The sequence below is a fragment of the Somniosus microcephalus genome, chromosome 8, assembly GCF_052327205.1.
Source record: "Somniosus microcephalus isolate GS21.2 chromosome 8, FLI_Smic_1.0, whole genome shotgun sequence".
NCBI lineage: Eukaryota > Metazoa > Chordata > Chondrichthyes > Squaliformes > Somniosidae > Somniosus > Somniosus microcephalus.
In genome coordinates this window covers 55786590-55800909 of record NC_140994.1, presented here as the reverse complement: position 1 = coordinate 55800909, position 14320 = coordinate 55786590, and the positions used below count along the sequence as shown (strand labels likewise).

Sequence of the window (14320 nt, the reverse complement as noted above, 5' to 3'; positions counted from 1 at the left end):
TTGAAGACACTTTATCTAAATGCACGTAGCATTCGCAACAAGGTGAATGAATTAATGGCACTAATAGAAGTAAATGGGTATGATGTAATTGCCATTACAGAGACATGGTTGCACGGTAACCAAAGCTGGGAACTGAATGTTCCAGGGTACTCAACATTTAGGAAGGACAGACAAAAAGGAAAAGGAGGTGGCGTAGCGCTGTTAATAAGGGATGAGATCGGTATGGTAGAGATAAAAGGTCTTGGCTTGGCAGATCGTGATGTAGAACTGGAATCAGTTTGGGTGATGCTAAGAAATAGCAAAGGGCAGAAAATATTGGTGGGAGTTGTGTATAGGCCACCAAACAGTAGTGGTAATGTAGGGCATCATATCAATCAAGAGATTAGAAGTACATGTAACAAGGGCAATACGGTAATCATGGGGGATTTTAATCTACATATTGACTGGGCAAATCAAATTACCACTAATGGTGTGGAGGATGAATTCTTGGAATGCATGCGAGATGGTTTCCTGGATCAGTATGTGGAGGAACCAACCAAGGAACAGGCTATTCTGGATCTGGTACTGTGTAAAGAGAAAGGGCTAATCAATAATCTTGTGGTAAAGGGGCCTTTAGGGACAAGTGACCATAATATGATTGAATTTTACATTAAGTTTGAGAGTGATGTAGTCCAATCTGAAACTAAGTTCTTCAATGTAAACCAAGGAAACTACAAGGGTATGAGGGACAAGTTGGCCATGGTAGATTGGGAGACTACACTAAAAGGTATGAAGGTGGACATACAATGGCTAACATTCAAGGAAATAATGCATAATTTGCAACAAACATATATTCCTCTAGGGCATAAGAACCGAAAAGGAAAAGTGATCCAACCATGGCTAACAAAAGAAATTAAAACTAGTATTATTAAGTCAAAGGAGGATGCTTATAAAGTTGCCAGAAAAAGCGGTCAGCCTGAGGATTGGGATCTTTTTAGAAATCAGCAAAGGGGGACCAAGAAATTGATAAAGAAAGGGAAAATAGAATATGAGCACAAACTAGCGAAAAATATAAAAACGGATTGTAAAAGTTTCTATAGGTATGTGAAAAGGAAAAGACTGACTAAGGTAAATGTAGGTTCTTTACAGTCAGAGATGGGAGAATTTATAATGGGGAATGAGGAAATGGCAGAGAAATTAAATAAATACTTTGTTTCTGTCTTCACGGAGGAAGACACAAAAAACCTCCCAGAAATACGAGAAAACCAAGGGTGTGACGAGAATGAGGAGCTTAAAGAAATTATTATTAGTAAAAAAACAGTACTAGCAAAATTAATGGGACTAAAAGTCGATAAATTCCAAGGACCGGATGACCTACATCCTAGGGTTTTGAAAGAGGTGGCCATTGGGATAGTGGATGCATTGGTTGTCATTGTCCAAAACTCTATAGATTCTGGAACAGTTCCTGCAGATTGGAGGATAGCAAATGTAACCCTGCTATTTAAGAAAGGAGGGAGAGAGAAAACGGGGAACTACAGACCTGTTAGCCTCACATCAGTAGTTGGGAAAATGCTGGAATCTATTATAAAGGATGCAATAACTGGGCACTTAGAAACTAATAGTAAGATTGGGCAGAGTCAACATGGACTTATGAAAGGGAAATCCTGTTTGACACCCCTTTGAGGATGTAACTAGTGGAGTAGACAAAGGGGAACCGGTAGATGTGGTGTATTTGGATTTTCAGAAGGCCTTCAATAAGGTCCCACACAACAGGTTGGTGAACAAAATTAGGGCACATGGAATTGGGGGTAATATACTAGCATGGATTGAGAATTGGTTAACAGATAGAAAACAAAGAGTAGGGATAAACGGGTCTTTTTCAGGATGGCAGGCTGTGACTAGTGGGGTACCGCAAGGATCAGTGCTTGGGCCCCAGCTATTCACAATCTATATCAATGATTTGGATGAGGGGACTAAATGTAACATTTCCAAATTTGCTGATGACACAAAGCTAGGTGGCAGTGTCAGTTGCGAAGAGGACGTGAAGAGGCTTCAAGGGATCTCGACAGGCTCAGTGAGTGGGCGAGAACATTGCAGATGGAATATAATGTGGATAAATGTGAAGTTATCCACTTTGGTTGAAAAAACAGAAAGGCAGAGTATTTCCTAAATGGTGAAAGATTGGGGAATGCAGATGCTCAAAGGGACCTGAGTGACCTTGTACATGAGTCACTGAAAGTGAATGTGCAGGTGCAGCAAGCCATTAGGAAGGTAAATGGTATGCTAGCCTTCATTACAAGAAGATTTGAGTACAGGAATAAAGAAGTCTTACTCCAATTATATAAGGGCTTGGTGAGACCAGACCTGGAGTACTGTGTACAATTTTGGTCTCCTTATCTAAGGAAGGATATACTTGCCATGGAGGGAGTGCAACTAAAGTTCACGAGATTAATTCCTGGGATGACGAGACTGTCGTATTAGAAGAGATTGAGTAAACTAGGCCTGTATTCTCTTAAATTCAGAAGAATGAGAGGGGATCTCATTGAAGCAATCAAAATTATTACAGGGCTTGATAGGGTGGATGCTGGGAGAATGTTTCCCTTGGCTAGGGAGTCTAGAACCAGGGGCCACAGCCTCAGGATAAAGGGTAGGACATTCAGGACTGAGATGAGAAGAAATTTCTTCACACAGAGGGTGGTAAATCTTTGGAATTCTCTACCCCAGAGGGCTGTGGAGGCTGTCATTGGGTATATTCAAAACAGAAGTTGATAGATTTCTGACTAGTAAGGGCGTCAAGGGATATGGCGATAGGGCCGATGAATGGAGTTGATGCAGAAGATCAGCCATGATCTCATTGAATGGTGGAGCAGGCTCAAATGGCCGAATGGCCTACTCCTGCTCCTATTTCTTATGTTCTTATGTCTTTTGCACTTGAGTGCTGGGCTCCACCATTATTGAGGATGGGGATATTCATGGAGACTTCTCCTCATCCCGTTAGTTTTTTAATGGTCCACCACCATTCACGACTGGATGTGGCAGGACTGCAGAGCTTTGATCTGATGCGTTGGTTGTGGGATCGCTTAGGTCTGCCTATAGCATGCTGCTTCTGCTGTTTAGCATGCATGTAGTCTTGTGTTGCAGCTTTCCCAGGTTGGCACCTCATTTTTAGGTATGCCTGGTGCCGCTCCTGGCATGCCCTTCTATATGCCTCATTGAACCAGGGTTGGTCCCCTGGCTTGATGATAATGGTAGAGTGAGGGATATGCCAGGCCGTGAGGTTACACACTGTGGTGGAGTACAATTCTGCTGCTGCTGATGGCCCACAGCGCCTCATGGATGCCCAGTTTTGAGCTGCTAGATCTGTCCTGAATCTATCCCATTTAGCATGGTGGTAGTGTAACACAACACGATGGAGGGTGTCCTCAGTGTGAAGATGGGACTTTGTCTCCACAAGGACTGTTCGTTGGTCACTGTTTCCAATACTGTCATGGACAGATGCATCTGCGACAGACAGCTTGGTGAGGACGAGGTCAATTAGGTTTTTCCCTTGTATTGGTTTTCTGACCACCTGCCACAGGCCCAGCCTGGCAGCTATGTCCTTCAGGGCTCGGCCAGCTCAGTCAGTAGTGGCGCTACCAACCCACTCTTGTTGATGGACATTGAAGTCCCGCACCCAGAGTACATTCTGTGCCCTTTTGCTACCCAAAGTGCTTCTTCTAAGTGGTATTCAACATGGAAGAGTACTGATTCATCAGCTGAGGGAGGGTGGTAGGTGGTAATCAGCAGGATGTTTCCTTGCCCATGCTTGACCTGAACCCATAAGACTTCATGAGGTCTGGAGTCAATATTGAGAACTCCTAGGGCCACATAAATGCAAGTAGTTGTTCTTAACATAGCATTCGAATAACATTATTTGAAGAATAATGCTTATGTTTTCTTTTTTTAAACTAATTTTTGAGAAGTTTTTTGAACTGTTGGCACCAGTGAATGGAATATTTTCCAATTTTAACACCCGGTGTCAACATTAAGCACTACAAGGTCAGATAAAGCTCTGGTTTGCCCCAACAATGTGCTTAGTATCAACTTCAATGCACCTGTGTGACATTTTTCCATTTTCTACACCAGCCATCCTGTAGTTTTTTAAATGAGATTGACAGTTTAATTACTATTTAGAAGTACTTTTGTGCTGTGAGCCCATGCCTATTAGAACTGGATTTAGACAGCCCAAATAGGATCCTTACAGCCAGCAGAGTTTCATCCCATGAGTCTAAGCTGGATTTGAAACCATGTCTAGAAAATGAAAGGACAGTGAATTAGCCTGCTGGACTATCCAGTCCATGTTTTACTTTAAACTTTAATGGACAAATAATTATTTTAGTATAATGGTGATAAAGCTGCTTTCTGACCACTATTTTGATGCAGCTAAGTTTTGTTCACTTTTTCATTGGTTAAATGATTAACATAATGATGCTCAAACAAGTATTTTTTTTTTTTATTCATTCAGGTCCAAGTCCAACACAAGCTAAAATTGGTCGTACTTTTGTAAATCCTGAATTATTTTCAAATCTATTGGCAAGAGTCTCCAGGTATAAGCAGAAACTAGAGCAGCATCTTTTAAAACTCGAATACCAGCACCATCATAAGATGCAAAGGAAGGAGGTGTTTCAGAAATTTCAAGAAGACATAAATCTAGATATGGTGAGTTAATTTGGTTTGGCATTTTATGCTCAGTATATAATCATTATTATATCTTGTATATTTTGTCTCCAATGCAGAAATTAATGTTTCTATACAAACAAATGCATATTGTCTCTATTTGTACTGTTTTACTATGCTGGAAATATACCATTGCATTTTATATTATTACTACTGCAGAACACTAGTACCATATGATTTTTTTTAATTGAACGATGAGTGTTTGAACACAAACTTTCCTTAAGCTGTATATTGCTGATGTATACAAGTTGGTGTCATTTTTACAATTAAATCTAGCAATTTTATGTTTGGAATGATAAAGAAGTGATAAAATATTATTGCAGTTCAAATACGTTGTTGGAAATTGGCAAAAAGGTTACCATTTTAGACAAAACAGCCATATTCACCTCCCCAGAAATCTCTATGTTCAGGTCTTTTTGGATAACTATGATTTTCAGGGCACAGCAAACTATAACTGTGCAGGATGCACGCTCTGGGGCATAAACGCACAGTCCCTCCTTCTGTGACAAGGCAGCAAACGTATCCCTTCAGACCACGATAGTTCTCTGTGAACCCTGGTAAAAGCATGTGCCACATTGTAGTGGTCCTCGGCTGCTGTTTTTCAACTCCTAGAGGGATTATTATCCATGGCAGCAAGTGATATGCTTCACCACCCATAAGCCATCCATTCATTTGAATATCTTTGTTGAAGAGCTCAGGGATAGTAGAATTTCTGAGGATAAATGCATTTTCTAACAAATCTGGCATTAATGTAGAGGGTTATTTGCATGTAGTCACACACAATCTGGTCATTTTGCAAGTGGTACCCCTTTTTATTAAGAAAGTTGAGGGAGTTCACAGTGCTATGTGGGTGCCTTCTATTGCACTCTGCACTTTAAGGAACTCAGCAATACAATAAATCTGTATGCCCCTATGACTGTCTTACTGTAATGCGAATTGGATGAATTCCCTGACATTCCTAAGTGTGTCAGTTACCAGGTGAATGAATGCCTGTACAATAACCTGTGTGCTATACAGATGCTCCGTGGCTGCTTGAAATTACTCAATGCATAAAAGTTGAGTATGATCATCACTTTCCCAGCCACAGTCTGGGCAGATGAACTTGGCTGCAGGCCTTCATGCAGCAGTTGGCATAACTCCCCTAGCACAGACGGAGGCCTTTCAGCCCACCATGCCTGCATTGGCTCTTTGAAAGAGCTATCCAGTTAGTCCCGCTCCCCAGCTTTTTCCCAATAACACTGCAAATTAGTCCAATTGCCTATTGAAAGTTACTATGGCATCTGATTCCATCATACTTTTGGGTAGTGCGTTCCAGATCTTAACAACGCTCTGTGTGAATAAATTTCTATTTTCCCCTCTAGTTCTTTTGCTAATTATTTTAAATCTATGACCTCTGGTTACCGATCCACTTGCCAGCAGAAGTAGTTTCTCTGTACATGCTCTATCAAAACCCCTCATAATTTTGTATATCTCTATTAGGTCTTCCCTTAACCTTCTCAGCTCTAAAGAGAATAATGTCAACTCCTCCAATCTCTCCACAAAACTGAACTCCCTCATCCCTGGTATCATCCTTGTAAACCTTCTCTGTACCCTCTCCAGGGCAGCGACATCCTTCCTAAAGCGTGGTGCCCAGAATTGTACACAATACTCCAGCTGAGGCCTAATCAGTAATTTATAAAGGTTTAGCATGATTTCCTTGTTTTTATATTCAATGTCCCTATTTACAAAACCAAGTACCCCATATGCTTTCTTAAGCCACCTTATCAAAACTTGCCCTGCCACCTTCAAGGATTTGTGAATATGCACCCCAGATCCCTCTTACTCTTGCCACCCCTCCACCTCAAAATACAGGAAACTTTCTGGTATCCGGCACGGACGGGACCGACATGTTGCCGGTTCATCAACAATTCCGGATAACCGAACGCTATAGTAAAAGATACGGAGCTCAGAGCTCCGTATAAAGCAACAAACCCTCAGCTTCAAAACAATCGGCACAAGTTGCAAGCGTCTCTGTAGCTTAGCAACAGCTTCAGCTACACCCTTGCAAAGCAACAAATAGAGTAAAAAAAGTAACTAAAAGTAAAAAAAGTTACCTGAACCGACTCCTGAATTTTGCCGGTGGATAGAGCGTTCCGGTTATTTAGGGGCCGGTTAATCAAAAGTTTCCTGTAGTACCATTTAGATTATACTGCCTCTCTATGTTGTTTCTCCCAAAATTCATCACTTCACACTTAGCTGCATTAAATTGCATCAGCCATGTGTCTGCCCATTTCTCCAGTCTGCCTGTCCTCCTGAAGTCTGCTACTATCCTGGCTATTTCTTATTAACCCATGTTTCTCCAAATGAGAATTAATTTTGTCCTCGACAATGGTCTCTAGTAATTTTCCCACCACTCACGTTAGACTGACTGACCTATAGGTACCAGGTTTATCCCTCTGCCCGTTTTTGAACAGGGGTGTAACATTTGCAATCTACTAGTCCTCTGGCACCACTCCCATATCCAAGGAGGATTGAAAGATTGTGGTCAAAGCTTCTTCTCTCTGCACCCTAGCTTCCCTCAACAACCTAGGATGCATCCCATCTGGACCGGGTAGCATGTTAACTTTGAGTGATGCCAACCTATTTAGTACCTCCTCTCTATATATTTTTATCCTAGCCGATATCTCTACTCCCCTCTACTGCAGCATTAATTTCATTCTCTTTTTTTGTGAAGATAGATGCAAAATACTCATTCAGTACCTCAGTCATGCCCTCTGCCTTCACAAGAAGATTTCTTTTTTTTGTCCCTAGTTGGACCCACCATTCCTAATGAGATCTTCATATGATCTGCATGGCTTGTAAGTTCTTTGGGGTGGGTGTAATATCTTATAGGGTGCATTATCCTCAAATGCTATTTCATTCTCCTGTCCTCCATGTTATACTGCTCCTTCTCCATTAAAATTGCAAATGTACTGGCCTCGCTAGACGTGCTCCTATCTAGTTATCCAGCAAGTTAAACACTCATTCAAATAATTCCACGTGAAGCCGTTTCGCTGTTTTGAAGCTTTACTTGAACAAATTTGTGAAACTGTAAACAAAGACAAAGTATGTTTTGTACATAAAACTGAGTACTATACATTCGATATTACATAAGATATAAACATATTTACAACAGTAGAATAGACTAATTGTATAACTAACTAACATTTGGACTGTACTTCTGTAAATATCAAATATTAACCTTTTATAAACATAGTGTTATCAAAATACTACGCTGACAAAAGTTACTATCATGCTAACAGACAAAGATACTCACAGATATTGCGCCTGGCCTAACATATGAGATCAGATTACATTGGATTGAGAATCCCTCATGGCAGATTCTCCATTGCTCTGCTAGGTTCTTTCTGGAATTCTACTTCCTGGATCAAACAGGAAGAAAGGTAGAAAGGTCAAAGGACCTCTGCTACATACAAACACTGCTAACACAATAACCACCACCAGAGGGTGCTATCTGCATGTAAAATTTCCGTAATGTCCAGAACACTCCCCGTCTGGGGTCGTTAACGACTCCACATAGTCCGAACTCTACTTGTCACTGGAGTCCTCTGGCGACAGAAGAAGAACCACCTCAGAGACGGTCCATCGGTGTCGATGATAGGATGCAGCTTCCGTAGACTGCTGTGAGGGGGTAGGTTGCGTTCTGCTGCTATGCATAGTTCCAATCTGGGTATGGTGAGGTCTGGCTGGGGCGCCAACTTGCCCCCATCAAAGACGAAGCCGATTTTGCTTTGTCCATCTTGAGTGGTGACCTTCAGATAAGCCACACTTGCAATGGCCTCAGCGGATGCGTCTGCAAAGACACAAAGCTCTTTGAATTGGGCATTTAAGGGAGAGAAAGACGAATAGCAGCAAGGTATTCGGATCTCCTGTAAGTCTTGGAGTGAGTCTCTCCATCTGTCCCACTCTGCTTCCATCTCTTCAGGAAGAGGTGAATCCCACTCTTCAGCGCGTGTGGAGAGTTCCCTGAGGAGCAGCCTGCCTTGTATGGTGACAGGGGCTAAGAAGCCGAGAGGGTCGTATAGGCTGTTGACTGTAGAGAGCACTCCTCTACGTGTGAAGGGTTTCTTGGCATCTAAGACTTGGAATGTGAACGTGTCTGTTGCTATGTTCCAAGACACTCCTAGGCTACGCTGTAAGGGGAGGTCATCAGTAAAGAGGTCTAGATCCTTGACGTCCTTAGCACGATCTTCAGGGGGGAATGCCTCCATCACTGCTGGTCTGTTGGAGGCTATCTTGTGTAGCCTGAGGTTGGATAGTGCGAGCAGTTCCTGAGCTCGTCCGAGGGTACTGATGGCCTCTGCTTCGGTCAGGAATGACTTCAGTGCGTCGTCGACATAGAACTCTCGTTCGATGAACCCTCTCACATCACTGCCAAAGTCGTCGTCTTCCTTGGCAGCCCTCCTCAGTCCGTATATAGCGACAGCAGGGGACGGGCTATTCCCAAAGACATGGACATGCATTCTGTAGTCCACAATGTCTCTATTGGGGTCGTTGTCCCGATACCACAGGAAGCAGAGGAAGTCTCTGTGGTCTTCTCTCACCACAAAGCAATGAAACATGTGCTGGATATCAGCAGTGATGGCAACGGGCCCTTTCCTGAATCTCATGAGTACTCCCAAGAGGCTATTGTTAAGATTGGGCCCTGTGAGTAGTACATCGTTGAGAGAGACTCCCTGATATGGTGCACTGGAGTCAAACACCACGCGGATCTGACTACTGCATGGGGTAAGGTAGCTTGGACGACCATTCTCCAAGATGGAAGTCTTGAGTGTGCTCACCTGAGATGGCTTGTGAGCGCCCTTGAGGCACACATCTCCAACAACGACCCAGCCGAGGTCTAGCCTTTGTGCGAAAGGGGCGTCATGTGGACCGTTGATATGTTTCCTTATCTTATGTACCCTCAGGATGTCCCTTCCCAACAACAGAAGTATGCCTGCATCTGGATCAAGAGGTGGGATCTCGTCTGCAATGCGTCTCAGATGACGTGATGACAAGCTGCATTCTGAGTGGGAATCTCAGAACGGTTGTCGGGGACTTGATTACATTCGATGAGTGTCGGAAGGGGGAGGCTAATCTTCCCGTCAGCTGACTCAACAACATAACCGCAAGCCCTCCTGCCAGCTGTCTCTGAAAGTCCAGCACACGTCTTCAGCGTGTAAGGCGACGGACTTCCTTTGACCTTGAAGATGTTGAAGAACTCGGATCTTGCTAGAGAACGATTGCTTTGTTCATCTAGTATGGCATACATCTTTTCAGATTCCTGGCGACATCCTACAGGGTACACATTAGCGAGGCATATCTTGGAGCATGCTCTTGCGCTCACTCCTTCTCCACACACCTCGGTGCACTTGGATGTAATCTCCGGACCGGCAGCTCCCTCTCTCTCCCCGCCGTGCTCTGAGGCAGGAGGAGGCGACTCTGACTTCCAAGGAGCTGGGCCTGGGTGGAGTGCTGAAATGTGCCGATCACTTTCACATTCTGTGCATTTCGCATCTACCTTGCAGTTCTTGGCGAGATGGCTCGTGGAAGAGCAGCACTTGAAACATATAGAGTTCTCTTTGAGGTATTGTTTCCGATCTTCCAGAGACATCTCCCTGAAGCCTCTGCACTTCTTTAAAGGATGGGGCTTGTTGTGGAGTGGGCATTGTTTGCTCATATCCTCAGGTTTCTTCTGCACCTTTGTGTTCTCAGTTGAAGACACTTGCATTTTGTGGACAGATATTGGTGTCTTTCCATGTCTGTCAAACTTGTCTCTTCTGGCAAGTGCTGGGTGGGAGGAGAAGAGGTTGAAACTGGGGTCGTTCCTGGATTTGGCTTCTTTACGGATGAATTTGGCGAACGCAGAGAATGGTGGGAAGGCCACGTTGTGCTTTAGCTTGAACTCTGATCCAAACGTTATCCACTTCTCCTGCAGGTTAGATGGAAGCTTCTCAACGATGGGACTTACCCCTCTGGCAGTGTCTAAGTACGATAGACCGGGTAGGTAGCCGTCCTGCTTTGCGGCTTCGAGTTCCGACAGCAGATCTCCAAGGTCGCGGAGCTTCTGGGGTTCCTTACTCGTCAACCTCGGAAAGTTCTCCAACCTGTCAAAGAGAGCCCTTTCAATGGCTTCGGGCGAGCCGTAGCTTTCTTCCAGCCTCGCCCAAGCCATCTTCAACCCAGCTGGCAGACGTCCCACATTGGCCGCTTTTATCCTGCATGCCTGTCCGGCGGACTCTGGGCCGAGCCATTTGCTAAGGAGGCCGAGCTCTTCTCCTGCCGACAGGTCTAAGCCCGATATGGCATCGTGGAAGCAGGACTTCCAAGCCCGATAATTCTCTGGCCTGTCATCAAACTTGGTTAACCCTGTAGTCACCAGCTGGGTGCGTGCAAGGTATTTGGCAAGGTCGTAGGTGCTGGGACCTGTGCCAGGGTTGCCTTGGCTAGGGGCTCTGTTGGGGCTCTCAAGGAAACGAGAGGGGATTTGCTGCTAACTTTCTCTATTCAGCGTTCTATTCCTCTGCACCGTGTCTTCCGTCCTGCTGGGGGAGACTCTGCGGCTTGAGGCACGCTGTCTACTTTGACCTTGGTTGGTAACTTGTGGCATGTTATATGAAGTGCTTGCGTCTGTAGAGATGTGCGGGCCTTCATCCCTTTCTCTTGTAAACTGTATGTCGGCATGGTCGCTCACGTAGTCTATGGTGCGCTGTCGTCGACTCTGCCACGATACGGGAATTAAAGGTTTGTAAGCTGTCTCGGGATCAGCTCCCTCCAAAATTGCCTTGAATACTTGTGTCTCAGCTAATGCAGCATCTATCTCTTTTTGTTGCTGCAGAGCTTCTAATGTGGCTTGGAGACGGGCCTGTTCAGCTTGGCGTTCAACTTGGTGACGGGCCTGTTCGGCTTGGAATCCGGCCTGTTCAGCTTGGAATCGGGCCTGTTCAGCTTGGAGTCGGGCCTGTTCGGCTTGGGGTTCAGCTTGGAGACGGGCCTGCCTTACTTTTATTTCTATTTCACTCTTCGCATGCGCAGCTCTGGCTTGAGCTGCTACTAGCTTAGCCCATGCTCTGGCAATGGTCACGCTTACTCTAGAACCACCTGATGACCGTGAACCAGCTTGCGATCTGACGTAACCGGAGCTTATAGACTGATTGTCAACTTCTACAGTTTTGTCTGCCTGTTTAAGGTCTTCTCCTCGCTGCAAAGCATTTTCGTTATTATCTTCTGACATGTTGATGTGAGGTAGATGTGCTCTACAAGGTTAAGGCTTACACTGGGTTCCTCCTGCTCCGCTCTTCACAGCTAGCCATATTGCTATCTTTTCACTGTACTGGCTTCGCTAGACGTGCTCCTATCTAGTTATCCAGCAAGTTAAACACTCATTCAAATAATTGCTCGTGAAGCCGTTTCACTGTCTTGAAGCTTTACTTGAACAAATTTGTGAAACTGTAAACAAAGACAAAGTATGTTTTGTACATAAAACTGAGTACTATACATTCGATATTACATAAGATATAAACATATTTACAACAGTAGAATAGACTAATTGTATAACTAACTAACATTTGGACTGTACTTCTGTAACCTTTTATAAACATAGTGTTGTAGGAGTCTACGTACTCCTAGCAAAAAATACTGAACTCGGAGAGGTTCAACAGAAAAGGTTTAATTGTTGAGGCTGCATGCTGAACACAAAATGGAGTCAGAGACTACACAAAGTACAACTCTCTTTTTTCAGTGCACAGCTTCGACTGCTCCTCCCCCGCTCTGGGATTAACTATGTTGCAGATCGAGTTTCTTAAAGGTGTGATCCTTCTTAAAGGCATGATGCCTGATTTATAGTCTACGGACCGGAAAGCGGATTGTGTCCGTTCTGTGATCGGTACGCCACACAGCTCCCCCCAGAATCAGCTAGTAGGGAGTGTACGAACCGGCGTGGCGGCTTGATGGCACGGCCGGAACGGCTCTTGTCGGTTGGTGTCGGGAGCGGGGTGGTCGGACGCGTCGGGCTCTTAGGCGGTCTGCCCCGCGGTGGGGGTTGGCCCACTTGAACGGGTTCGTCGGGCTCTAGGTGCGCCAGCTCGAGCCGGTCGACCGACACCTTGTCAGTTCTGCCGCCCACTTCGAGGAGGAAGAACTTGTTCCCCGTCTGGAGTACCTTGTAGGGTCTGTCGTATGGGGGCCGTAGAGGTCCTCGGTGGGCGTCATGGCGCACAAAAACAAATTTGGCCATGTGCAGGCTAGGTGGTACGCAGGTTGCTGGTTCGCCGTGCCGGCCGGTGGGTACCGGAGCGAACTGTTGTGCTCGGTTGGCGAAAGCGCGGCGTTGCTGGTCAGCCGACCAGGGGGTCGTGGCAGTGGGCAGGAACTCTCCGGGTACGCGCAGCGGCTGGCCGTACACGAGTTCCGCCGCCGAGGCTTGCAGGTCTTCTTTGACCGCGGAGCGTAGGCCGAGTAGCACCCATGGGAGGCGGTCGATCCAAGCCTCGTCCTCGAGGCTGGCGCGGAGGGACGCCTTCATGGACCTGTGGAATCGCTCGCACAGTCCGTTGGCTTGGGGGTGGTAAGCCGTGGTGCGGTGAACGGCCACCCCGAGGTTTCGGGCGATGGCGGCCCACAGATCAGAGGTGAACTGCGGGCCTCTATCCGACGTCATGTCGGAGGGGACGCCGAACCGAGCGACCCAGGTACCGATGGATGCCCTTGCGATGTCGGCGGCGGCAGTGGACATCAGTGGAATGGCCTCGGGCCAGCAGGTGGTACGGTCCACGATTGTCAGCAGGTGCGTGTGACCTTGTGATGGCGGCAGGGGGCCGACGAGGTCGATGTGGACGTGGTCGAACCTTCTTTCTGGCACGGTGAACTCCTCGAGTGGGGCTTTGACGTGTTGGTGGATTTTGGCATGCTGGCAAGCTATGCAGGATCTGGCCCAGACGTGCACATCTTTGCGCAGGCCGCGCCAGACAAATCAGTTGGCCACCAGTCTAATGGACGCGCGGGTGCCGGGGTGTGAGAGGCCGTGGACGATGTCGAACACCCGTTTTCGCCAGGATGCCGGGACTACGGGGCGGGGTTGCGCCAAGGAGGTGTCGCATTTGACTGTGACGGCGGACGGGCCGCAGGCGACGTCGGTCAGTCGCAGCCCTGGGAGGGTTGTGGGCGTGGAGAGCAGATCGGGGTCGGTGCGTTGCTCCGCTGCCAGTTGAGCAGAGTCCACTGCCAGGTAGGCGCCATGGACGGCGGGGCGGGATAGGCAGTCGGCCACCACGTTGTCTCGACCGGAGACGTGCCGGATGTCCGTGGTGAATTCAGACACCGCGGCGAGCTGGCGTTGTTGCCTGGCTGATTTCGCCATCGCAAATGTCAGGGGTTTGTGGTCGACAAACGCGGTGAAGGGGCGGCCCTCCAGAAGAAAACTAAAATGGCTGACTGCCAGGTACAGTGCGAGGAGCTCGCGGTCAAAGGCGCTGTATTTGGCCTCCGGGGGGCGCAGTTGGCGGCTGAAAAAGGCCAGCGGTTGCCAGGCCCCGTCGACCCACTGTTCGTACACGGCGCCGACCGCGTGGTCGGAGGCGTCCGTGGTGAGGGCCACCCTGGCGTTGGG

General features: G+C 46.6%; 1 protein-coding gene across 2 annotated transcripts in view; it reads left to right on the top strand.

Annotated features, from left to right (window-relative positions):
- cfap46 (cilia and flagella associated protein 46) overlaps positions 1 to 14320 on the top strand; it is a 575305-nt gene that overhangs the window by 398884 nt on the left and 162101 nt on the right. For both annotated transcript variants that reach the window (XM_085994743.1, XM_085994742.1), the window contains one exon: positions 4484 to 4677. In XM_085994743.1, coding sequence (XP_085850869.1) covers positions 4484 to 4677 — 194 coding nt within the window. The remainder of the gene's footprint in view (positions 1 to 4483; positions 4678 to 14320) is intronic.